At 38.2% G+C, this 26,309-nt stretch overlaps 1 protein-coding gene across 1 annotated transcript in view; it reads left to right on the forward strand.

Moving 5' to 3' along the window:
* The window catches only part of adamts10 (ADAM metallopeptidase with thrombospondin type 1 motif, 10), a 69,553-nt gene that overhangs the window by 14,332 nt on the left and 28,912 nt on the right, over positions 1 to 26,309 (forward strand). The window contains exons 4-12 of the mRNA XM_033964814.2: positions 1,925 to 2,093; positions 3,043 to 3,245; positions 5,481 to 5,564; positions 10,171 to 10,316; positions 15,750 to 15,793; positions 16,530 to 16,635; positions 23,806 to 23,952; positions 24,882 to 25,023; positions 25,864 to 25,971. Of these exons, the coding sequence (XP_033820705.1) occupies positions 1,925 to 2,093; positions 3,043 to 3,245; positions 5,481 to 5,564; positions 10,171 to 10,316; positions 15,750 to 15,793; positions 16,530 to 16,635; positions 23,806 to 23,952; positions 24,882 to 25,023; positions 25,864 to 25,971 (1,149 nt within the window). The remainder of the gene's footprint in view (positions 1 to 1,924; positions 2,094 to 3,042; positions 3,246 to 5,480; positions 5,565 to 10,170; positions 10,317 to 15,749; positions 15,794 to 16,529; positions 16,636 to 23,805; positions 23,953 to 24,881; positions 25,024 to 25,863; positions 25,972 to 26,309) is intronic.

Consider the following 26,309-nt stretch of genomic DNA (forward strand, 5'->3'; position numbering starts at 1 on the left):
TTTGAAGGATGAAAATTATAATTTTACTATATATCAAAAACACCTAGAAAAGCCCAAATGTCTGTGGAGGCTCTGCTGATGCTAAAACACTAAATAGAATGGATGAATTTTAAGTAAGTCAAAGAGCCTAAATCAAATCTGCTCTAAAAGTCTTTGTGAACAGAGCTATCACGAAAACTACTAACTGTCAGTTTGTTATTCAGTTTTTGTGGAACTTGTTGGAAGTTGTGATGTAATCTGTGGCGCTTCAATTATTTTGTGAATTATATGGTGTTTGCTAATTTTATATTTTATACCATTTTAAATTTCAGGCTATTATTGGGCTTCAGGTTGCCTGGCAAATCCAGAATGATATCTCAGAGTTTAGTTCTTCACCCATTGATGCTGCAGAAATTCGCAATGATATTAATCCCCCTGAGGTATTTTTTCCCTTTTCTGCCAATACGGATGCCCGATTGGTTGATCCACCTGTCGATCACATCCATTGGAAAACGGGGAGCTTCACCTGTGGACAGACTCATATCTTAAAAATATAAAATGTATTCTGCATCCCAGGCAAGGTTTCAGGCAAATGGCTTTGTTCCTGATTTGAAGGATTTTGTGGAAACCTTTTCCCCTTCAAAAGAGATAATATTCTGATTTATTGGTATAACAACGCTACACAAACGGACGATCATTTCCAAATTCCTCAATCAGAATGTAATCCTTATGCTTGAAACCCATGAACACCCCCCACGAATATTTCTTACCCATTACCCATTCTGTTCCTCTGTTGATTTTTTAATCATTTAACATTTATATCATTTGTTGAAATGATTGATGATGATGACAACCATTACATCTGTTCTACAAATACCCCCAAAATCATCCTTTGTACCTCATCTGAATGTAATCATACTCAACCAATCTGTTGCTCATCTATATATAATTAGAGATTCTGTGAGCGCTGTCTGGATGTACTCATGTTTTTGTGGTATTAAAGTTTTCGGTCCATTGAAGAGGCACTTGAACGTGACATGATCTCGCAAAGCACGTACTGTTGTTGTGCCTATTAGCAAAGCTGCTCATTACAACCCGTTCACATTACATCACCGCAGCCCGGGAGGCAGAGGATCAAAGCTGTGAATCACTTGACTGGATAGTTCTAATAGATTTGGATAATGGTTTTCTCTCCCTGTGTCTGTGTGTGCCTCACTACAAACAGCAGGCCCTACAATAACAACTGTGTTCACTAAGCGTTAATAAGCCCCACATGTAATTACTGTTAATGTGAGCACAAGGGCAGCACTAACTTCATTATGGGATTACACAGACTTTGAAATGTGCCGCAGTGAAGCCTGGGAGCATCAGAGAGAGGCTGTTGTTTATGTTTTAACGATGCACTATGTAACTTTTCTTGTAAAGTCCACCACTTGACTCACTTGATGTAGATATTATCGCTTTGCCCGGAATGGTCCACAGTAGCATTGAATGTACATTTTTTTTATATGAGTGGGGTCTCCTCTCCACAGTTCTGACCTGTAACTTGGTCTAGTGGTGTCACCTGCTCGCACTTGTACTGTACTTGTATTTATTTGGTTTGTATTGTAGAGTCTGAGAGTCTCATTGGGCTTTCCCTGTATAAATGAAAGAAAAAAAACAACAAAAAAACAAGTACAACTACTGTTTCCAATATTTGGCTATTCTAGCAATATATGCAGCTGTTAAAATCCATAGTAAAACCCACAAATGTATCTTTAGTTGCATATGAGCCGATACTTTTGCCACTATCTGCAAAAACTTTCCGATATCGACCAATACTGATGCTGAAATCCCATCCCTAACTATCCAGTAACCAAACATTTTATCAATACTGTGCTACTTCTTCTTGTTTATAAATTGCGTCTACTATACTCAACCAATTCGCGCTTGTGTGTGTCAACAGCACGGAGTGATCGTCGCCGGGGGAGAGGAGTACCTGATCGAGCCTCTGGTGTCTCCGAACAATGACACACAGACAGACAGAGGAGAGAGGACAGAGGGACGCCCCCATGTGGTTTACAAGCGCTCCTCCCTGCGCCACCAGTACAAGGGCCAGTCCTGTGGAGTCATTGGTGAGAAACAAGCAAATCTCTGTCTCTTTTTTTGTACGTGAATGTGATCTGTGTGGTTATATTTTAACGTATGGTCCCAGTCATACAAGTGTACCCTTTTTTAAATGTATTTGACAGTTTGCAAATTCTTCAACCTTTCATACGTCACTTCATTATTCGTAGTTTCTTGGAGTTCACAGGCTGTGTTCATGGTCTAGAATTGAATCTTTTTATAATTCCAGATGAGTAGATAAATACAGTTGAGTAAATACAGCTTGAGTAGCTGTATTTATTCAAAGAAATATCCAAACTCATGTTAAACCTTATTATTTGTTATGAATCTTAAACTTAAAGCTAAAATTCACCTCTTTAGGGTTGAGTAACAGTACCACTTTCTGAAGTCTGTGTGAAAACACAATAGAAATCGGTCGATATGTTTTTTTTTCATGCCTAATGCCAATATCAATACAGTAGTTTACAATCCTGAGAAACTGATATAGTCTCCTCAAAATATGAAGTTTAAATTTACTAAAAACTCACCGACAGCTCTTTTTATCATAAACCTTTAAGAGAGCTGTGTTGTCGCTTTTGTGCTGTTGTCTCTACGCAATTAAGTGTTCAAATACAGTTTTATTTTGGCAGCAGGTCAGACAAAACAAAATATCCAACTGTGCAGGAGATTTAAGGCCAATATACACTAAAACATGCAACTGTGGACCAACCGATATATCCATCTATCTCTAAAAAATTTTGCTTGTTTCCGCTGACGAAGAAGACATTGAACTTTGCACCAATTTTTGTTTCTTCCTGATCGGTCGAAGATACGAACCATAAACCAGCTCAACAAATCTGCGATCTGACAGTTAAACAGCTCAATTTATTTATTAACCATAGGACTTTACTATAGAATTGTTGTGTTGTCATAGTTTTTTTTACACACACATATTTAACACATCTCTTACCGTCCCAGATGAGAAGCCGATGAAGACTGCAGCATGGTGGCAGAGGACCCTGAAGACCCCGCCTCACCACGTGGGCCGGGGGCAGCTGCCTCTGAAACGCTCCGTTAGCCGCGAGCGCTACGTGGAGACTCTGGTGGTCGCCGATAAGATGATGGTCGGTTACCACGGGAGACGGGACATCGAGCAGTATATCCTCGCCGTCATGAATATTGTAAGTTTCACAACACAAAAGATTCAAACTGCTGCAGTCCTCAAGTCGTTTAGTTGATTAATCGGTTGATGGCGTGTTCGTCGACCAAAATTTGTATGGATTTTTAAGGATTTATATGGGACAACAGTGGAAAGGAGAAGCTTATATGTAAAACTGTCTTTATATAAATACTTTTTTTTATTTTTCTGCATAAAAAAACATCATGAACTCCCATGCAAGTGTCGTTTTGTGAGTGTAAAATGGCTCAGATACACACAGATACGTAATTTTGCCACGCTCCCTTTTTAGGCAACTCATCGATCGGCAGGACTAAGAATTTCTTTGGTCGACTACACAAACTGCCTTCACAAACTTGTATCCATTTGTAATGACATCTAATGTGTACTTGTCTTGGGAAAGCAGCATTTTAGGTACCACAACACATCGAACTAATTGGTCAGCATATTTTAATCAATATCACAAACTATATTCTTTAAATATGTCAGGTCTAGGCCTGTCACAATAACATAATTTGAAGTTTGACATATTACTGAAGTAAATATAGACAATAAACGATAATATTGGAACTAGTTTATGTCATTGATGCAATAACGCAATAAATAAATAAATTAATAAACAGCAGAATGAAACTCTTTAGTAGTTAGTTTGCATCTGTAATTAGCCATAGACATTATTTATTCAGCCTTTTACAGCTTAAATCTTATGATATAGCCAAAAAATAACCAAACATTTCTCAGCAGTGCAAAGAACATACACGCACGATAAATAATGCCCCCCAAAAATATTCTTCCAACTTACATATATAGAACGATAAGTCGATATAGTAATTATTATGACGGGCTTAGTGAGGTAATTTTTAAAAAGACTGTAAAGTAGTTCTCATTAATCATTGTTGAAACTAATTATGTTTGCTTCAACACTGTGTCAGATATATAAAAAAAAAAACTATATTTAAGAGTATAAAGGAATATAAACAAATGTGTTTTAGTCATTATTCCTCTGGAGGGACCTGGCGAGGGCTGAGTGGACCGTTTTTAGCCTGTATGTCATCACTGGCCCTGTTTCAGTGCAGGGACATCACTTCACACACACTTAATCACTTAGGTCTTTGCACACACTGGTATGTCTTTAATGGAGGGCTGTTTGCTGTTATTGTCGCTGTAGATTGAGATGTAGAGCCAGACGTCCTAATGACAAGTGTCTATGAGAGCTTAAACACTGCTTCTTCTCATTTCTAATTTAGCTTTTTTACTACTGAGTGGCTTTTAAATCAAGTTTTATAAAATCTTTAACACCTGTAATGTGGCTCTTTGGAAAAGGACGCACGATCCTGTCTTTTTTTAGCTCTGATACTGATTTCGATACTGTGGTTTTAAGTATCTGATGATTACCAATACCTGAGATTAACCAATACCAGTGCAGAGATACAAAATGGTGTTTAAATACAAAATAAAATAAGAAAAGAATATATCCGAATATGTTATGTTGCTGTAACTTATCTCTCAAGTGACTATAGAACGATTATATTAAAAAGTTCAAACATTATGAGACTTTCTGGCCTGACTGCAACCAGTAAATAGTCTTATTACATCAACTTTTTATGGCCAAGCAGAATATATGTGCAAGACAATATCCAAGCCAACAAAATGTTCAAGATCGGCGCTGATATCGGTGCATCTTTATCTTTGGGCCACTGACACCAGTCTCTATGGGAGGCCAGGGTTTAGAAACACATTTAATTTTATTCATTCTATTGTTCTATCTATTTTTCGCATTGCATATTTTTATGCTTTTTAGTTTTTGTTTTGTTCACTATTTACTTCAAAATGCTAAAATTTCAAACTGGATTTAGATACTAAGGAATAGATTGATACTCAAAACTAATTCCGATACAACAATGATGATAAAAACACTTTCAACTTTAAATAATATAATAGTACTTTCTTTTATATTCCCATGCAGTTTTATATCTGTGTAATCCCTCAGACGCCCAGGTAGGTTCCACTGTGGTCAAGTATTTTAATTTTTTAGTGTTTTCATTTATCTGCGCCATACTTTGGAAACTGTCATGTCTATAAAATGTCATATATAAATAAAATGGATTGGAGACTCGGACAAAGCTCAAATTTACATATTAGTGTTGTTTTATGTAAATAAATAATAATTAATGTCATTTGCAGTGTGTTTTTCCATCTGTTTTTAAGACTGGTCTTTTCTTGTTTCCTTGGAGGTCAGGTTGCCAAACTGTTCCAGGACTCGAGCCTGGGCAACGCTGTCAACATCGTGGTGACGCGCCTCATTCTGCTCATGGAGGACCAGGTGAAGACTCATTACATTATTACATATTTACATTACTACATATTTACATTTACTATTACATGCACTATTTAAGGCACTCGACCTGATTTTTACTGTCTTAAAACCCTGAAAAACACAACCAGCTCATAATAACTGTTATTCACAACTTTCAGAGGCCAGAGTGGAGCATGGTAATACAAACTAGGATGCTAACAGTGAATTTCCTGATTGTAGGACAATAACGCTTTACAATTCCATTCAGATTGTGCACTTATTTTGACTTCCAGAGCTGCGTATAATATGGAGTAAAACAGGTACAGGGCCTTTAAATACTCAGTAATAATATTATTACTATACTACTGCTGGTTTTCCGTACTTCCGATCAAATAATAAAATAATTAAGTCGTAGGGACCTGATTTTTGTTCCCATTACGGACAGATTTTAATCTCCACGTGTTAAATACCTGGCCACTTTTACCTATATACACTATTAAATACACACACTTTAATGACTTACAATTTCAGTCCATGCACAACATTCAACAAGGTTTTCAAGGTTTTTTTTATATTTCGGAAACGTTGTATTTAAAATGAGTTCCAGTTCACATCTGCATACTGTTCCCTGGCGTCAGCCGACATTTCCACATTGAGCTCATCAGAACATCCATTTTAATAACTGCTGCTATTTTAACTGCAGTCATTTAGTTTAGCTTATTTTTTTACAGGGAACATTTGTAAACACATTAATCTCATAAACGAAGAGAGGCTTTACACCTGTTTAGCCAAAGCTCATTTCCATGTGCAGTCACCGGGCTGGTTAGCAAACACACAAAAATACATCCAAATATCCATTTACTCTTAAACCGTTGCCTGAATCCCAAGAAGTTTTATTAAAATATTCTTAACAACAACATTAAATTTGTAGTAAAGACTAACCGATTCACTCAGTAAATGGAAGAAAAAATAAAATAAATTCTTCTTACTCCTGACCAGTGTTGGAAGGTAACGAAGTAAAAGTAGTAAAGCACTGAACTTAAGTAGAATTTTTATGTATCTGTACTTAAGTACATTTTACACTGAATACTATTTACTTTTACTTCACCACATTGCAGAGCACGCATCTGTACTTTATACTCTACATTTATACTACATTTTTGAACTGGACTGAAAAGTAAAAAGTACTTTTCATATGATGGGGGATTATTTTTACTATGACTGACTAAAGTTTTCAAGTTCAAGCTTCGACTTTGGGCAAAACAAAAATAAATACATAAGAAAAATGAAAAAACTGATTTGTATTTTTACTGCTGACCAAAATATATCTAATTTAAATCAATATCACCACATTTAACACTTCAAAACATTAACAAGACTTTTACTCGAGTAACTTTTCATCTGTATCTGTTCTTATCTCATCTGTACTTAAGTAGCAAAACTGAGTACTTCATCCACAACGGCTCCAAACTAATGACATATTTAAAGCCAATTAGCCTCTTTTCACGCTGTAGCTGTGCGAACGTGAGCAAGAGGGAGCGGGATGGTTCCTAAAATACTAAATAGGGAGTGGAGGATAATAGAGACTTAGTTCTTGGTACTGTTTTGTATGAAAACAGCCTCTCTCTCCCCTGGTCCCTCCTCCGTTGCTGTAACGGGCCTTAGAGTGTTTGTGCTAATGAGACGGGACAGCGGAGGATGTGAGGAGAGGAGGAAGACTTGACCAGGAAATGTTTAAAACCTTAAAACCAATGAGAGCAGTGTTCAGAGTTTGACACAGGGCGCTTTGTGACCTCTCTCAGCAAAACATCCACAGAAAATACAGCATTTAGGTTTAGAAAGCATCAGCTTATTTAGTTCCTGGACACATTAATGGGGCTTACACCACGATTTCAGTGCATCTAAATATATACAGTAGATCTATGCTGTGTTTACTTTCTATCCATGGGTTTATATGTTTTGAACGGCTAAAATGACTGAAAATGTCACAAGTAACAGGAAGAAACCCTTGAAAACTTGTGTAGTTTTATATGGGATTCAGGGTGATGAAAATTTACGATTCAAAACTAAATATTCAATTAAAATACCAGTCATAGCACAGTATTCTGTGTCATATGGTATAGAGAGAGAAACACCTGATCTTACGCTAGATCAAGGGTGTTCAAACTGTGGCCCGGGGTCTAAATGTGGCCTTCAGACCAGTTTCTATTGGCCCTCAGTCCTCCTGCTGAACCGGCTCAATTGATCATAAGCAGCACTTTTAACAGCAAATTAAACTATTTCTACCACTATATCCTCAAACATCACGTTGCAGTGTGATACAGACCTAAAATGAATGTGTTTCAAGCCTTACTAATACTCTGTCAAAGCTGTGTATAAAGCACCGCACTGCATTGATCACCGGTCTGCGATTATGTTTTGAGATGTGGCCCTCGATTAAAAAAAAAGTTTGGGCACCTCTGCACTAGATGGATCCACTGATGTACTCGACTTACTTGTCTTAGTTAAAAAAAGAAATAAATAAATTATACTTTTGAATGATCAGAAGTCCTCAAAATGTCACTTATGAATAAATATCCATGGGCTGCAAAGTGATTCTAGTTATTTTTTTTTTCATTGACTCCTGTGAGCTTGCGGATACTTTTAAGAGGTTGAGGTCTTTAGTCAGCCAAGATATGTTTTAAGTTGACTTGGATGTTAAAAAATGTCCCATATTGTATTCACCGTTGTATGTAAAAGCGTGTTCTACCTGACACCCATCTTCCCCACCCATTTGGGACACTGATATTGTCTGTGATGCACTTCCATTCAATAAAACACCAACTTTGGCTAGGACTAAATCCATCCCAAAATGAATCCGAGCGTGAGGGAAATTTAGGAAACTGCGGTAAGCGAACGAACCCACACGTAACCACAACGCTCGGTTATTTAAAGTGAAACAGGAGATATCCAAGCCACCGTGTGACACTATAACTGAACTATTAACAGCATGTGGGCAATCGGGCACGGCTGTTTTAACCATAAGTCGTTTGACAGATGGAGATTGGATTGGATGGTTTTGGGGTTTCATTTATAACTGTGAAATGACCATAAATATGCGCTTCAAGACATCCATATGGTACACAGTTTAAATTAGAAATATCATTTATCATTTCAGCATAGAGTCGGGAATCACAGGGGTCTCTTTCGATTAAATTTACTCACGTTACCAATCATAAGAAAATGTACATACACTTTTACTTCAGTATTTCTTAGGTTACTACCATAGACTGTATAAAGAAGTGGACACAACAGTGAAATAGAAACACCAGGATCACGTAGAGCGTGTTAATATGAACGTTTTAACACCAAAATGATAAACTTGACAGCAGCAGTTAAGAGAGAGGAACGACGATTTTCTAAAGTAAACTGAATTATGGAATACATCTTGTTTTGAAGGTGCACTGTGAAACCTTTCTGGTAGAAGAAAGCGACCTGCGTGTCTCTGCTTTGTCTTCAACTCTCCACAGTATGGCATTAAACTCCACTGAGTAAAGCTTGTGATTCTACCAGGCCAAACTGTAGGTCAGATTTGGATAAATGTAAGATAGAAAAGTTTATTTTCTCGCTGTGGAACAATCAGGGCAAAGAAATAATGTATCTATCAGCGGTGGAAGAAGTACCCAGTTTTGTTAAGTAAAAGTACAGATGCTGGAGCGAAAAAAAAAAAAAATGTGTAGTGAAGTAAAAGTAAAAAGTATCTGCTGTAAAGTTTACTCAAATAAAGTACAAATACCTAAAATGTGTAGTTACGTCCAGTACTTTTACTTTATTACGTTGCATCACTAATCTCCAGGTAGACAAGTGTAAACGTGCATCACAGTGCATCTTTAAATAATCAAAACAGTGAATATGTCAACTGTAGATCATTGGTTGAGCGCTCAGATCCACTGACCCACAGGTTGACGGTGCGATTTCAGCTCCCATAGATGAATGCTGTCGTTGTGTCCTTGGGCAAGACACTTAACCCACCTCATCCCAGTCTGTGTGCACTGGTATATGAATGTGTGAGTGAATGGATGAGTGGTTCCTTGATGTAAAGCGCTTTGAGGGCCTTGAACGTGGAAAAGTGCTATCATTTTTAATACTAACTGTAGTGCTTTCACAGCTTGGTTATAAGTGATATATTCCCAAATGTATTCATGACAATAAATCAATACAGCAATCCATAATATCTGCAGTGTATCACCCATAAAAGTCTGTTCATACTTTTATTTTTTCACACCCCTGCTCTGTTGTCATATACTGTTCATGTTATAGTCATTAGTGTTGGCTAATATTAGTGCTGGACTGGACAACTTGGCACATAAGAGAACGCAGTCTATCACTGTTTTCCTGATTTGAGAACGGTAACCCAAAATGAGAAACTGCGGGACAAGACAATTACTAGTTACGTTACCACACTCATTCCTGGGTTACACTCTGTCTCCAGCTACGGCCAATGCATTTGACCGCCTCCTTGACCTCACTGCGTGCTTGTAATAAGAGAAAATATGTGTCTTTGTTAACATTGGACTGAAAGTGAAGTTTTATTAGTGGTACAAAAACATAGTAAAATCAGTTGTGAGTATATTTGTCTTCTTCTCTTCACTAGCCCACTCTGGAGATTAACCACCACGCGGGGAAGTCCTTGGACAGCTTCTGTAAGTGGCAGAAGTCCATCCAGCACCGGAGCAGTTATGGGAATGCCATACCGGACAATGGGATCGCACACCACGACACAGCTGTGCTCATCACCAGGTCAGAAAGGCAACGCCCGCGGAAAAAAAAAAACACTAAACTAAACTCACATATGTTTTTGTAACTAATATAACTGCGACTATGGACAACTACATCTTTACATTATATAACCAAGCCACCATTGTGTTGGGTTGATGCTAGTTGTGATACAGTATATGATGAAAGCTATTGATTTCGCACTTTTTTGTTAGATATTTTGTTTTGACTTTTGATTTATGTGAGCTGTGTAGCTATTATGTTGCGCCTTTAAACATGTCCAAATCGTAAGGTAAGCTACAATTGCACGGATAACAGAAGCTAGGCGACCAATCTGCGTCATCAGCCCCTCCGACCATCACCGACACACCACTTTCATACTACACAATGTGGGTGAAGAGTCTTGCCTAAGGACACAACAACAGTTTTTGCCATTGTGTCGTAACGTCTGAGAGGAGGGACCAAAAAGACAGAACTCGGGGAAAAGTTTAACAGTGTTTATTTACAAGAGCGCTACTGCAAAAATGACGGTAGATCAAACGGTGAGTCAGGAGCAGGGTGTTTGCCGTGGTCCAGGGACAGAGCGTGAGTAGCAAAGACGGAGACGGGACGAACAGTAACAGTAGAGAAGAGCGATCGTGACACATTGGTATTTCCAGTGCTCTCCAAGTACTAACCAGGCCTGGCGTCGCTTAGCTTCTTAGATCTGACTTTTACAAACTTGTACAAGCTGCTATAGCATCACTCATATTAAATCAACACATTTTGCACACTGCATATTGAGTTTCTTTGTATTATTTACTAGAATTTTTACTGTAAAGAACTAATTACCCGGTCTTTTTTAGTTTAGACCTCTACAAACATGATCTGAAAAGCATGAGATCCTTGTATTAGTTTATCAGTCCATATTTCAGTCTTCTCTTTAATGTTAAAGCTCCTGGAGTTGTTTACAATGTGCACTTTGAACAGAATCCTACTTTTTAAACATATATTCCAAATCTAATCGCAATTTCAATCCTCCTCTGCAACAAAAAAGTTATTTTAAATAGACTTATCTGGTGCAGTGGTACATCTGGATGCAACAAACTGTGGATGAGACAATTGCTGGTTTAGTCAGCAGTGTTCACATTCCTATAGTTTACAAGGTCCTTCCAGCTGTAGACATGATTCCCTCTTGTGTGTTTCAAATACTACAAATTGACTAGGATTGACTGTCAACACTGCATAACTTCACACACAGAAAAGCCACTTCCTCGCATAAGTTTATTTTATATTTATTGTGTGAGTCCAATGAAAATTTATAGGTTTGTCAACACTGAGAAATATATTTAAATCACATGTTTTTTGTTTAGTTTTGCAGAACATAAATTTATTTTTGAGAAACTGTCTTCTCCAAACAAAAAGATAATTGCAAAATGATTTGAGACTTCTACTAAAACATACATATAATTTGTGTTTAAGTTTGAAGTTTAAATCACCAAAACGAGGCTGCAGTCTGACACTAAGTGGCTGTTAAATCAAACTGATGTCCCAGGAATAATTTGGTTTCTATATCCAGGCGGGATTATCAGCAGTGCCTCGGAGCTGACCGTGCACATTCCCAGTCCATCTCTTCATTGTTTTGTTTTCAGCCAAGTCTGAGACAGTGGGAGGTGTTATGTTATGACACCATCTCAAAGGGTGCGTTTAAACCTGCAACCAGACCTCGTTAAAACTGTGAATAAACTGAGACAAAACCTGGAAATACACCTGGACTGGACCAAGACTGCACCAGGACTATAGAACAAGACCAAACCAAGTCTACATCAGGTTTAAACTCGGCTCAAACCAGGATCAAATCATGTGAAAACTACGAAGACGGGCATTTCTGAGCCGGTCGTGAGAATTATTAGTCACCAGTTGCATTTAAAATGATCTGGTTGTGGTCACACAGAAAACAAAAAATTGTTTATGTTGTTACACATAAATGAAGAAACAGTGTACATTTGAATACTGTTTCATTACATTTATTTGCATTTTATTTGTAATTGTCAAAGTGTTATACTGTAGTCATTATTCATTCACTAGCTTCTTCTGTAGATGGAAACGCGCACAAACAGCATCAGAAAACAGCTCTGTCTTTTGGGTTAACTGTGTAGTTAAAATCCAACACTTATATAAGAAAAAAAAATAAAATTACAGCATGTTTGCACCTGAGAAAAGCCGTGCTGGGCCAAAACATGGCATTAGCCATGTTGTAATAAAAGCTTTTTGATTTTTGTACAATAGTGTCTTGGATTTTTGTCTTTGGGAATATGTAACACATGCACATTACACCCAAAAGACAGAGCTGTTTTCCTTTGCAAAGAACCACCTGTGTCTCTAATTGAGCACATGTTTTTTAAAACCTTTTTATAAATCTTTTAAATTTTTTATGGACCCATGCAGCACTCCTTATCCTTTTTAGTCTACATCTTGGGTGTCAAGCCCAAGGATACAACAACAGCATGCACCTGTCTGAACGTGTGCGTGCTCTAACCATGGAGCTTTGTCACTCTGTCTTTTTTAAACCAATTAACTATAAAAGTGGTCCCTCGTTTATCATGGGGTTACATTCTAAAAATAGCCCACAATAGGTGAAATCCGTGAAGTATCAGCTTTATTTTTTACAATTATTCTATATGTTTTGCAGCTGTAAAACCCCTCACCACACACTTTATACACTTTTCTCACACAGGCATTAACATTTTCTCACATTTCTCTCTTGTTTAAACACTCTCAAAGTTCAAACCTTCATCGGTGCCTTTGTCGGTGCAGAACGTTTCATCGACATTGTGGGTTTTGTCGGGGAGAAAACTTGCAAACATACAGCACTTCAGAGTCACACTGCGATCCAACATTTATTGTCTGAACACAGTCCCTTAGCCAATCAGGATCCAGAACACAACGCATGTTCATACAGTGTTAAAAAGCATGAAAAATTGCAATAAAAATCTGCGAAACATTGAGGCCACGAAAGGTGAACCACGATATAGTGAGGGACAACTGTATATGTGATCTATACTTTTGTAGCCACAGCATTCATAGCGCTGCCATAGGACCTCTCCCACCAAACACAGTATTACATTTAGTCATTGAGTGCCTGAATGTTTGGTGGTTTAACCTTTTTTTTTTAGTGGAAGCAGCAACATCTGTTCCATCCTGAGCTATTTTCACCATTAGGAGCCTGATCCTGGTTTTCCCACAGTCTGGACTCGTAGGACACTGGTGCTGTTGAGTGTGGAATGTGCAAACAGAGCCACAGTTTGGTGACAGTCATCTCAGTGTGACCAGACCTGCCACAAATACCTCTCCAGAGAGCAACTTCTGGAATAGAGGCGGTAAATCAACGAGAATAAAGGTTGTTGAGCTTTTCCTTAGTATCAAAATCAAGTTAAAATGTTTGATATCATTGCAGAACTAGAGGAGGTGGCACCTGGATCTGATTTGTTTTCCTTAAAAACATTTTCCACTTTCATAATGTATTCATAACATCCTATTTGTTCACCACGATGAGTTTATAAGCACTTTTCACAACTTTCATAGGACAGAGCCTGTTTTGCCGTCAATAGTATTGTCATGATATTAAAATGTACTTATTTAAACAATGGAATAGTAATTTTCAACCTTAAAAAAAAAAAAAGTACTTTCCTGTATATTCCCATGTGTCCTTATATCTGCGTAATCCCTCAGTTGTCCAAGTAGGTTCCATAGTGATCCATGGGCGTACACGAGTTTATGTCATCTTATACTTGTTCTGGTACAGCTCACGATCAATCTAAAGCTGTTCAGAAAAGGTCAGTTTAATGTGACTTTTTTAGGATTGATTCTTGTTCAAATCTTTGACAAAACAACTCTTTTGACATCCTTTGCTGTCCCTGTAATGTTAACAACTGGCATCGAACAGCACACCAGCATTACTTCCTGGCAGTGTCCACCAGTAATCAGACCAGAACTGAAGAAGTGGCTTAGATGAGCAGCGAAACATCTTCATTCCTACAACAATTTGTCCAGTTGACAGATTTAAACTTCGTCTTTTGCTGTGGATCAGACCTGGACGACTGAGGGATTACACAGACTTCCTGTTTTGTGAACTATAATAGCACACAGTACACAGCGGCCTTATGTTGACCAGCAGTTTATTAAATGAAAGAAACCAGGTACAGCCCCTTTAAATGCTCCGACTGTATTGAAACGTGGCTCGGTGAGAACAGCTCATATATTTATTTACACATGCGTTTATCAAACACTGGGTGGAAGCTGTCCAGACTGAAGACACCAATGTGACCATCCCTGATTTCCTGCTATTGTTCTTGTCAAACTATATCTGTCTGCTATCGCTGTGGTCCCAAGTATGTCCTTAAATGCTCAGTGCTCCTGGAATAACCCGTTACCACTGCACAAGAATCTAAAGTAAAAGTAGAGTTTATGGGAACATTTGAGAGAAGAAATGTTAAAACAAATACAAGAATCCCATGCATTTCAGAACAAGTTTGTAAGATGCAGAGTTAACATGCTTATTCTATAAAACGACTTGGTATTTTGTTGTTTGCAGAACACATATTGCCTATATAATTCGTTTTTGTGGTTCAGTATTGGCGAGTTTAAGTCAGGTTAACGTTTTAAGTGTTTCCAACCCATCCTTTATGTATAATATAGAAAAAACACCTTGACTCTGGGTTCTAAAGGTCCTGGTGGGACGTACGCCGCCTGCTTGTCTCCATGGAAATGTTATGTTACACAGTATGGCATTAAACATCTCTATTCCGCTAATATTACACTGTGAAAAAACATGTATTCTTACAGTAAGCGCAGGTCCACCGCTCTTACCAGTAACTTGTCGCGTGTCGTCATCTGCTTGCCTCCCAAACTGACAGACAAATTTAATGCTATACTACGGAACATTCCAGGCAAAGCGGTAAACTCGGCACAAAGATGAGTGAGTTTTACAAATGAATGTGGTTAGATGTAATAGGGCTGAGTGACATTTTTTCGTCTTATTCATCAATCACACTTTTTATTTTATTTTGTCTTCGTAAAAATGGGTTTCAAAGTTTATTTCCTAAACATAAACATGACAGACATTTAATAATCGCCATTTCTTCATCCAACGTCTGAACTCTGCTCCTAACCGCATGTTTTTACTGACGGAGTGTTGGCTGTGGTTCTCTTGATTAAAAAGACCCAAGCTGATCATTGAATTAGTCATGTCTGAATCTCCAACCTGATTAAAATCCCATTACCTGCACAGAACTTTAATGGAGCTGAGTCTTGAGTTTGTGTCTGTCAAAAGTCTTAATGTACCTGAATAATGCATTTGAATGATGAGCGCAGTTACATGGTCGATTTCCTCAGATTACACCAGGAGCTGTATCTGTTGGCAGCCGGAGCCCTGCACATTTCCACTGTCAACAGTCTGTTCTATTTGTGTCTCTGCAGGTACGACATCTGCATCCAGAAGAACAAGCCCTGTGAGACGCTAGGTAACATAAACACATCCACAAATGTTTTAGATATTACAAGATTTAAAGTCATATGACAGGTTAGACTACTTATTATTTCACTAAAACGTAGTTAAAGGCACTGTACTTGTTCTGTTTTTCGTGTTTTAAGACAGTACGAATCTAGAAAAGGTTTGCAGTGGTCCAAGGTTATTCCTCAATTACCTAATGCATGCACTTTTCATAACTCTCAGAGAACATGATCATCAGATAATTAAAAAAGCTTTCTAATTAGATGCAAACAGCCCACGGTGAGCTTATTTTGACCTCCAGAGCTGCTTTTACAATATATCTGTACTGGGGGATCCTTAAATAAATGGAAAAAATCGGATACAGGGCCTTTTTTTTTTTTTTACTTTTTACAAAAAATCTTGCTTAGTTTTTCATTTTGGTGAAGTTTATTATTTACTTCCTGCTTGCACATGACATACATACAGGTAATTCTAGTTACCTAGCAACCATAATGTTAAGAGAGCCAAAACTAGTTTAAACTACACATTACTTATGATTAGATTATTATGATTAAAATTCAGCGCTACTTCCTGTATTTTTGTATTTTTTCTTCTCAACTTTTTCCACAAACTGCTACTTAACTGATGTAAAACTACAGTAAATATTAACCACAGGTACCAAACCAAGTAGTAATTAGAAAAACATAAAAACATGTCATATGCAAATAGTTTTGTACTGTTGTTCTAAAAGTATTTGACTTTTTCAGGCCTGGCTCCAGTCGGTGGGATGTGTGAACCAGAGAGAAGCTGCAGTATTAATGAGGACATCGGACTGGGCACAGCCTTCACCATCGCCCACGAGATCGGACACACGTAAGACACATGCAGGACACACGTAAGACACACGCAGGACACACGCAGGACACACGTAAGACACACGTAAGACACACGCAGGACACATGCAGGACACACGTAAGACACACGCAAGACACACGCAGGACACATGCAGGACACACCTAAGACACACGCAGGACACATGCAGGACACACGTAAGACACACGCAGGACACACGCAAGAAACACATAAGACATGCAGGACATGTAAGACACACGTAAGACACACGCAATACACACGTAAGACACACGAGACACACATAAGACAGGCAGGACATGTAAGACACACACAGGACACACGTAAGATACACACAATACACACGTAAGACACACGCAGGAACCACGCAAGACACATGTAAGACATACGCAAAACACACGCAGAACACACAGAAGACACACATAAGACACACATAAGACGCACGCAAGACACACGCAAGACACGTGTAAGACACACCCAAGACACAGGAAAGACACACAGGACACACACAAGACACGTAAAACACACGCAAGACACATGTAAGACACAAGCACCAGACAAATTAAATTTATAAAAAATTGTATACAAAAAATAAAAAGCTTCTATGATAGTTTTTTCATATTTCAATAATGTATGAAACAAAACAAAACAAAAAAGTAAGGTATAACATAAACATAAAGACACTTACACATTTAGACAGTTGCAGACACACTGTGTACAAACAAATCATTCCAAGTATTTACTCACAATTTCAATATACTATTCGCTTTTAATCACGTTGTCATAAATTAGCCAATCGCATGGCATCTAATAGTGTTTTATCCAGAGAAATATATTCTTATCCTCCTTTTTAGTATTTTTGACACTAAATAATTTGAACAAACACATTATGTCCCCAAATTAAATCATTAATACCAACACATAGACTGTATATATAAATGGACATAGCTAAACTGCTAGCTGCTGCGGTCCAAATAGGAAGTGAGAATGGGCATGCTTCTGGCTCCATCGAACCGCCATAGCCTTGTCATTTCAGTCTTAAAATGCTGGTATAAACCCGTGCTACATGATCCTGGAGTTTTTATTTTGCCATTTTGTCCATGACTCAAGATATGAACATTAATAACAGACGAATCAGGCATCTTCTTTTCCCGAGGTTGGTCCCGTCAGCGTTAGCAACAGGTTTGATTGACAGCGTTGCTAAGCGCCCGCTCCCTGCTAGACCAACGGTGCAGGCAGGAAGGGGCATTACCTTCAACAGCCTCGCTCCAGATTGGCTCTTTGATTGACGTCACACTCCTTTTGTCCACTTCTTTATACAGTCTATCTAGCAACCTTTTTTTTTTTTTTAGATGTTTAAAGGTCTGGTACCTAATTCTGACCAAACACGTTGCACTGACAAAGCATCACGTCATTGTAAAATCCCTATAGTTTAACAATTCTCTGGTAGAAGTTGCTGTTTAACTGTCAGATTGCAGATTTGTTCACCTGATTTATGGTTGATATCTTTAATTATTGGGGCCTATCCACATGAAACAAAGACTGGCACAAAGTTCAATGTCTTCTCTGTCAGTATAAATAAACTAAACTATTTTCCCATAATGGCTTCAGAAAGTGGTGCCATTCTTCAACCCCAAAGATGTGATTGCTGCCAGCTGAAATAACTTTAAGCCGCAAGATTAATATGAAACATTTGCGGAGCCAATCCCAAACAAATAATGATATGATAATGGAGCTTCGACATTTGTTGATCATATGTTTGGATATTTCACATAGCCTGAAGTTTTTAGATGTTTTTAGATGTCTGAAAACTCAAGAAAAAATGGAAAAATGGATTTAAAGTGTCCATGGTCATGTTTAAGTGATTATCAACAAAAAAGGTGAGAGTGTGACTGAAATAACTGTTGGCTGATGCTAGTTAGCTTGTATCCATCTAAGTCAGTCCAGTTTATGGTCAGACTGTGTTAAAACAAAGCTCAGACTAAGGTATAACTTGTGTAATAGAGTTTCAGACAGAGCAGTGCCTCCAGGTAGCTTCACTGTTGATGACATCAGCTGCAAAGTATCAACAGTCCCCTGCTCTCCATCTGATATTATCACATCATCAAATTGTGTTTTCTATTAAAAGATGAACGAAATCCTAAATAGTCATGGGACTATATTGAAATTTGATGTCACAACCAATATTTTCATGGCCAAAATATTGCGATTAACGATTATATCACGATAATTGTTGTTGTTTACAGTTAAAAAATGTTATGGATATGAATAATTATAATTTTAATTTTATGAACAGGTTCCATATTTAAACAACAGTTATATTATATTGTACTTTGTTATAAGTGAAAACAACAATAATCTAGAAGAATCATTGGGGCGATTATCACGATTATAACAAATGCCCCACAAATGATTATTTTTAACCCTTTTGTATCACGATAAACGATATTATTGTTTATCGTCCCATCCCTAACCCGTAAACAGTGTGTAGTCAAGTAGTTTTACTGATGGCGGAGCATTCACTGAAGACCCAGGCAGGAGTTGAGACCACCAGACTGTTACCGCTCCACAGTTGGTCCAGGCATCGCTGAGGGGTCTTTACTCTTGGCTTTGTGCAGGACTTTTCCTTCATTCACAGAAACTCCAACCCTGGATTACATTCCCACATCCCGAGAGAGACTCCATGTAAACTCCAGCCGCATGACTCATTTCCATTCTCCAAGTGATAATAGCTGTATGTTTTCTTTCCCTATTTATACGTCAGTAAAATTAGTTACACATGGGTCTGCTAACTTACTCCGCCACTTGTTTTTTTTCTATATTTGGACCTCAGATGACTTGGAAAGCTGGGGAACTCATTGGCTTAGCGGAGCCAATCGGCATCACTTAACAACTAGTAATTTTATCTCCATGCATGGTTTACTTCTGTCATGAATTCATTAAATCAAGTGAGGTTATTGTTTTTGTCCATAGCTCATGGGATAATTTAAAGGAAAAGGTGTGTTTGTATTGAAATAGGGCTAATAGACTCGTGCGCAGATGGATAAGTCATTGGGGTGTGACTGCTAATGCTTTACGCAGGTTCGCTCAAGGACTCTGCAGGACCTGTAAGCATCGTTATGAACTGGACACTGTCAGCTCCTGTGAATATGGTCCACAGTACATTTACCCTGTAGTTGTAGTTGTTTTAGTCATGTGTCATATAAGACTAGAGCAGCCAGTGTTTTATTCTTGTGTTAAAGTCATTTCCCGAGTGCTATGAGAGCATTTTCAACCTACAGGTCAGGAGCAGGTTAAAGGAATGGATGGATATTATTAGTCTGTCTACATTTCCAAAGCTCAAAATACTCTTTTTCACTTTGTAATGTCATGAAGTGGTAGTTTTCAAGTTAACAGCTCATTTTTACCTTTAGTTTAGTAGAGGCTGACAATTCCAGGGCTCATCCAGATGATTCTAGTGAAGTTTTATGGAGTTAACTTTCCATTTGAGAGCCTAAATATGCAGGGTTTGTGTGTTAAACATGTGTGAATGAAACAAAACACAACTCCAGGTACGTTTTTGATGAGGAGCTAACATTATAGATCAGAAAATAGCATAAAATGGGCCCTTTAAGCATCTATTCCAAAGTTATTTAGCTTCCTCTCTAGTTCATATTTGTTACACAGCTTCTTTGTTTTGACTGGTATCCTTGAACTTTTTAAGACGTTTTTTTGGCTCGTAGGCTTTATTTGACAGAACAGTGTAGCGTGAAATTGGGGTGAAGAGCAGGGAGGACATTCAACAAATTATCGGAATTGGGAATCAATCTTACAACGGCCTGGCAAATGCACTGCAGCTTAGACCGCTTTACCACAGGGAAGCACGGTATTCTTTAAGTATCCCACACAAATCCTGTCTTTTGTGAGCCAAGTACTGGGGAAAATCTGTAACTACAGACACAACTTGTTAGGTTTTTCAGAGAGTTTATCGAGTATGATATTAGGTGTACGTATCCAAGCAATAATACAACACATTTCACATTGTTGTTTAATCCCCTCCATTTTGATGAACACAATTAACATAGATATCATCAAATATTATATTATGAAATACAATTAAAAACCATCCATGGTCTTGTTATTGATAAGAGTATTTATTTATTTTTTATTATTATTATTTTATTTGTTTTATTCTTTATCTTTAGTTATATAGGGGAACCCATTTAGAGCACTTGGGCTCTCTTTTCACAAGCAACCAAAACAAACAAGTATATAAGTCAATGTAAACTTTAAAAACAGGTGCAGGTTCGTGTATAAAAGTTTGTTACCAGATATTTAAAGTGCGATTGTGTCACCAACGGATCCAGTTTTGCTTTTCCTTGGAGTATATTCCATTTTTGTGAAGCAAAATAGCTAAAAACCCTTTCTCCTGTCTCAGTTCTTGTGCAGCTAGTCCTTAACCTTATGCAGTCATGTGATCTGGTATTAAATGTCCCTGTATCAATAATTAACAAGCACGTGAGGTATTCTGGCAGTTTTTGAAGTAGTCCCTTATAGATACATTTCATAAAGTGCTGTTCTCTTCTAACAGACAGTAATGGCCAACCCCTTTTTCAATAGAGAATACAGTGATGGGCTTCAAATCCATCACCTGTAATAAAACGAAGGTCGAGTGAACAGATTTTATCTTTATTTAAACTGGGAGAGCCCAATGAGAGCACTCAGATTCTCTTTTTCATGAGCGCCATGTCAAAGATACAGAAAAATGCAGGCAAAAACAAACAAAACAACTGCAGAAGTCGATTTAAATCATATAAAACAGGTGCGGCGTGAGTATAAATGTTTATCACCAGATTATTAAAGTGCATTAGTGGCACCAGTGTATTCAGTTTTGTGTGTTCTTGAAAAATATTCCATTTCTGGGAAGCAAAGTACCGGTAACCAAAAGCTCTTTTCATGTTTCAGTTCTTGTGCAGCCAGTTTTTAGACCTAGACAATCATGAAATCTTCTATTAAAAGTTCCCACACCAAAGCTCAACAAGTAAATGAGTCAGGCAGTCTATTAATTAGTCACTTATAAATACATTTTAAAAGGTAAATTTGTCATATACCCTCCTTGTTTTGGTTCTTCAGCCCTGTACCTTTAGTTCAAAAAATGCTTTATATTTGTGAATATCTTGGGACTGCTTGAGGTTCTCATCTAAATCTCTTTTTTTGTCATAGTGGCAAAGCTTCTCCCCAGTGCTGCTTACTTCTACAGAATTGCCTGGTCTCTGCTCTTAGACACAAGGCTCTGGTCTCATAGTGATCCACAGTTGTTTCTAATTCTCTCCGTGCTCCGCTCCGTCTTCACAGGGCAGAGGCAGATTAACTCCAGGCCTGTTTGTGTGAGACGTCCCACATGAAAAGGACAAACCACGACACCAGTGACTCACACTTCCACAACATTTATAATTCCTGCTCAAACAAGGCTACTGGGGCTGCGATCACTACTCAGCACAAGTACAGGGAGACCGTGCTTCTTTGTCTTAAACTTTTGCAGCTTAAAGGAGACATTTTAGAGTGTTTTGCCACTTTATCATTGTTTTCCCTTCTTATACAAAAAACAAAACACATTAGTCTTATACAGTGCCTTTTCAGAAGCTCAAAATCGCTTTACAATTTTTATGCATTATTCATTCACTCCATACTCTGTGTTTGAAGCCGCACCTGCCCTGGGGTACATTGAGGCTGCTAATCTGCGGCATCGGCCTGTCCAGTCACCACAAACACTCAACACGCACAAATTCATAAGTGGCAATGTGGGTGAAGTAAAAGTTTAGAGGTTTTCACTGTCAAGCTGAGTCAGGGACCAAAATACTTATAGATATCGCAGTACCGAATTTCCGTCTAATGAAATCCATATGAAAGTATCTGTTACTATAAGAAGATGAAATGCATAACCAGTATATCTGAAATTCATATAATACTTTTCTTGAATGTAATACAATTTGACAACATAATTTCAGATGAAGGGCGGGGGCCTATAAGTCTAGAGATTCACTGTATTTGAAAGAAATATCCAAACATAAAATTCACAGATGTTTGTCATAATCTATCAAAGGTTGCGTACAGAAACGTATATATTGACCATTTTATAACCCTTTTAAATGACAGCAATTACTCCTTTGTAGTTAAATGTTGACACTTTTTTGCTGAGACTGAAGAAGTTGAAGTTTTTGCCAGTTTTTATTTCACATGGATAGGCCCAGGTCACCACACAATCTGCATTTTAATACAACTTAATCAGATTTTATCTTTAAACTATGGGCGGTTTAGGATGTTGTGACGTCATACTAGACAATATTTCAGATGTTTTAAAGTTCTAAATGTTCCTATAATGTGACTGTAATGACATCCTTTTAATGCAAACCTATGTTGTAGTTGTTTCCCCTCTCAAAGTTGTGTTCAGCATGATTCTTACTAATCTTTATACGTCATTCCTCTGATCGACCTCCGTTTTCACCACTACTGGTATACACCCACTTCTCTCACCTCATTCTTTTGTTTTATTTTCTTAATGGGTGATACATTGTCGTAACGTCTGACAGGAGGGACCAAAAAGACAGAACTCGGGGAAAGTTTAACAGTGTTTATTTACAAGAGTGCAAGTGCAAAAATGATGGTAGATCAAACGGTGAGTCAGGAGCGGGGTGTTTGCCGTGGTCCAGGGACAGAGCGCGAGTAGCAGAGATGGAGACAGGGTGAACAGTACCGGTAGAGAAGAGCAGGGTCCGAGGGTCAGAGCGTTGGAGGCGGGAGAGCTGAGCAGGTCCAGGGAGCGGGATCTGGTGAGGAGCAAAAATATCCAGTTTAGAGTCGAAAAGCGAAAAAAAAAGGCAGAGCAGACGGGGATCATGACATACATGTAGGATTCTGCAGCATCACATAGTCATTTTGGTACACATGAATCGTATGATCTGCAGCTATCTATAGGAGGTCAATTTGCCAACAATTTTACAGATCTTTGTTTTGATGATGTTTACTACGACATCAGCTCTCATTGGGTATCACAGTTTTACTCACACGGAGGTCAGTGGGCTTGTTTCTTTTATAAGTAATGTCATAGGGTGTCATAGATTATACACAACAGACACAAGCTCAATATGTTTTCTTTAAGTCTCCATCCTATCTCCTTTCTGTGTCCTGGTTTAGTTTTGGTATGAACCACGACGGTATTGGAAACGCCTGTGGCCCGCGCAGCCAGGAGACTGCCAAGCTCATGGCCGACCACATCACCATGAAGACCAACCCCTTCATCTGGTCGGCCTGCAGCAGGGATTACATCACCAGCTTCTTAGAGTGAGTCACATTTACCTGCAAAACCGATCTCGTACTGGTTAGAAGATGCGAATTAGGGAAGGGTGATATATCAATGCTAGTGATGTGGTCAGACATACTGGAGGGTTTTCCTGCAAATCGGTATTGGTCCGGTATTGAAGATTTAGGCGATATTTGGCACTAATGTTTTTTCTAAGTTGCCTCAGTCTCTGTGTGTCGTTTCTAGATTGTCCTCAGTGTATCAGATGTGTCTTTTTGAACAAATTTATGAGCAAAAAATTAGGAATTAGGCTAAAAATATGGCTGTATGTTTACACAATCATGCAGCAAATGATTTTATAGCTCAGATAAATGCATTTTGTTATTATTTTTACAAAAGTGAAACTTATCCTTAACAAATGTAAAATCTTTATATTTTTTATTGGCTAGACCAGCATGACAAATATGAGATGTCAGTATCAGCTCAAAAATATCCCATTTGAATATCCTAAAATATATACAAAATGAATGTCCAGTGTATTTGAGCTTTAAGCCATTGGTCACTTATCAGTCGATTATTACGTTGCGGAAGAGTTCACACTTCCTGTTTAGAGTCTAGTTTAGTCCTGATGTAGACTTGGTTTAGTTCTGGTCTAGTCCAAGGTTTAGTTACGAGTTTAGTCCAAATTTTGGTGTGGTATAGTGTAAACAAGTATTTATTTATCACTTTGTGGGGATTAAAATCTGTGTGCACTCACATCATGGGTCCTCTATTGGTTAGTTATTGTGACATCAGCTAAAAGTAGTTTCTGTATTATCGTCTGTTGTAATATTTTCTGAAGCAATATATCACTCTTCAAAAATGATTATTGTAGGCTCGACTACAGCTCTACAATTTGGGTACTTCTAAATCATGTCTGTATAGCTTCTTTTGATGTTCAGACATAGTATTTTTTGTGTTTCTTCCATAGTTCTGGCATGGGCTCCTGTCTCAACAATGTGCCTCTAAAGCAGGAGTTCACTTACCCCACCACTGCCCCGGGACAGGCCTACGATGCAGACGAGCAGTGTCGCTTCCAGTATGGCGTCCGATCTCGCCAATGTAAATATGCAGTAAGTCTTTTTCTAATCAAATTTGACTTGTAATGTGAGAGCCACAGCACTCAGACTTGGTTTTGTCCTGTTCTTGTCCTGGTTTAGTCCCGGTTTAGTCTTAGTTAAAGGCCCTGTACCTGGTTTTAATTCACTATAGTCATGATAAATGCTCTTCACATCATTCATCATTCAGTGAAAGCTTTTAAATAAGAAATACGGTGAGACTGTCATGTATAATCTGCTAATTTTACATAGCATTTTCTTGGGTAATAATTAAAACAGAAGCAGGGACACCTCTTTTTATCCAATCAACAACGGCCTGACATGATCCCAGACACTTGATTCTCTGGCATCGTGCGTTTTCAAGAGTTACAATCACGTTTAAAGTAGGCAGAGATTTGAGAACTGTACTCAGATGACCACATGACACTAATCCAACAGTTGTTTCTCTGTCATGGCAAAGTATCATCGTAGCAGAAATGACTAAGTCGGCGGGAATAAATGTTTAATTTAAAACATGCTCCTGACTCATGGTTCAAAATCAGGTACAGGTCCTTCACGTTTGAACCAAAGAGGAGTGACTTTAGGCGTGGTGAAACGTTAGCACAGCAGGGTGAGGACATCTGGAGTAGCTGACACTTTTATAGACTCATTCCTGTCAGTGCTGTGTGGTCAGAGCATATGTACACAATAAAAACCCCATGTGTTCGAGACATTGTTGGATGAGGGGCAGAAGGTAAGGCGTTTGTTTGATTGAAGAGTGTACCACTGGAGCTGAATATTTTACTAATTGCGTGTCTTTCTGTCTAAAGTGAGGTTTTGATTCATTGTGTCTTTCTGTTTCGTCTGGTCAAACAGGAAGTGTGCAGTGAGCTTTGGTGCATGAGCAAGAGCAACCGCTGTATCACCAGCAGCATCCCGGCAGCGGAGGGAACTATCTGTCAGACCAATACCATCGACAAAGGGGTGAATATTTAATTAATATATTTATTAAAGGTTCACTATGTACATTTTCTAGTGGAGGGTCCATCACTTGCTTGTGTCCTTTAGTTATATTGTGGTTATGCCTATAATGTTTCACAGTATGATTTTAAACTTATCTTCATGGAGACAAGCAGGTATCATCAGGAGGCCAAGTTATAGATCAAATTCATGAGAAATAAATAAAGCTGAAAAGACGTACCCTATGGATTTGACGATTATTTTGTTGGGTTATAACTAATAGAGAAACTACTGACAGGGACACCAGTTTTTGTCCTATCAGGAATACAGTTTGCTAAGAATCATGGGAAAACAACAACGCT

This window comes from Periophthalmus magnuspinnatus, chromosome 4 (genome assembly GCF_009829125.3).
Source record: "Periophthalmus magnuspinnatus isolate fPerMag1 chromosome 4, fPerMag1.2.pri, whole genome shotgun sequence".
NCBI lineage: Eukaryota > Metazoa > Chordata > Actinopteri > Gobiiformes > Gobiidae > Periophthalmus > Periophthalmus magnuspinnatus.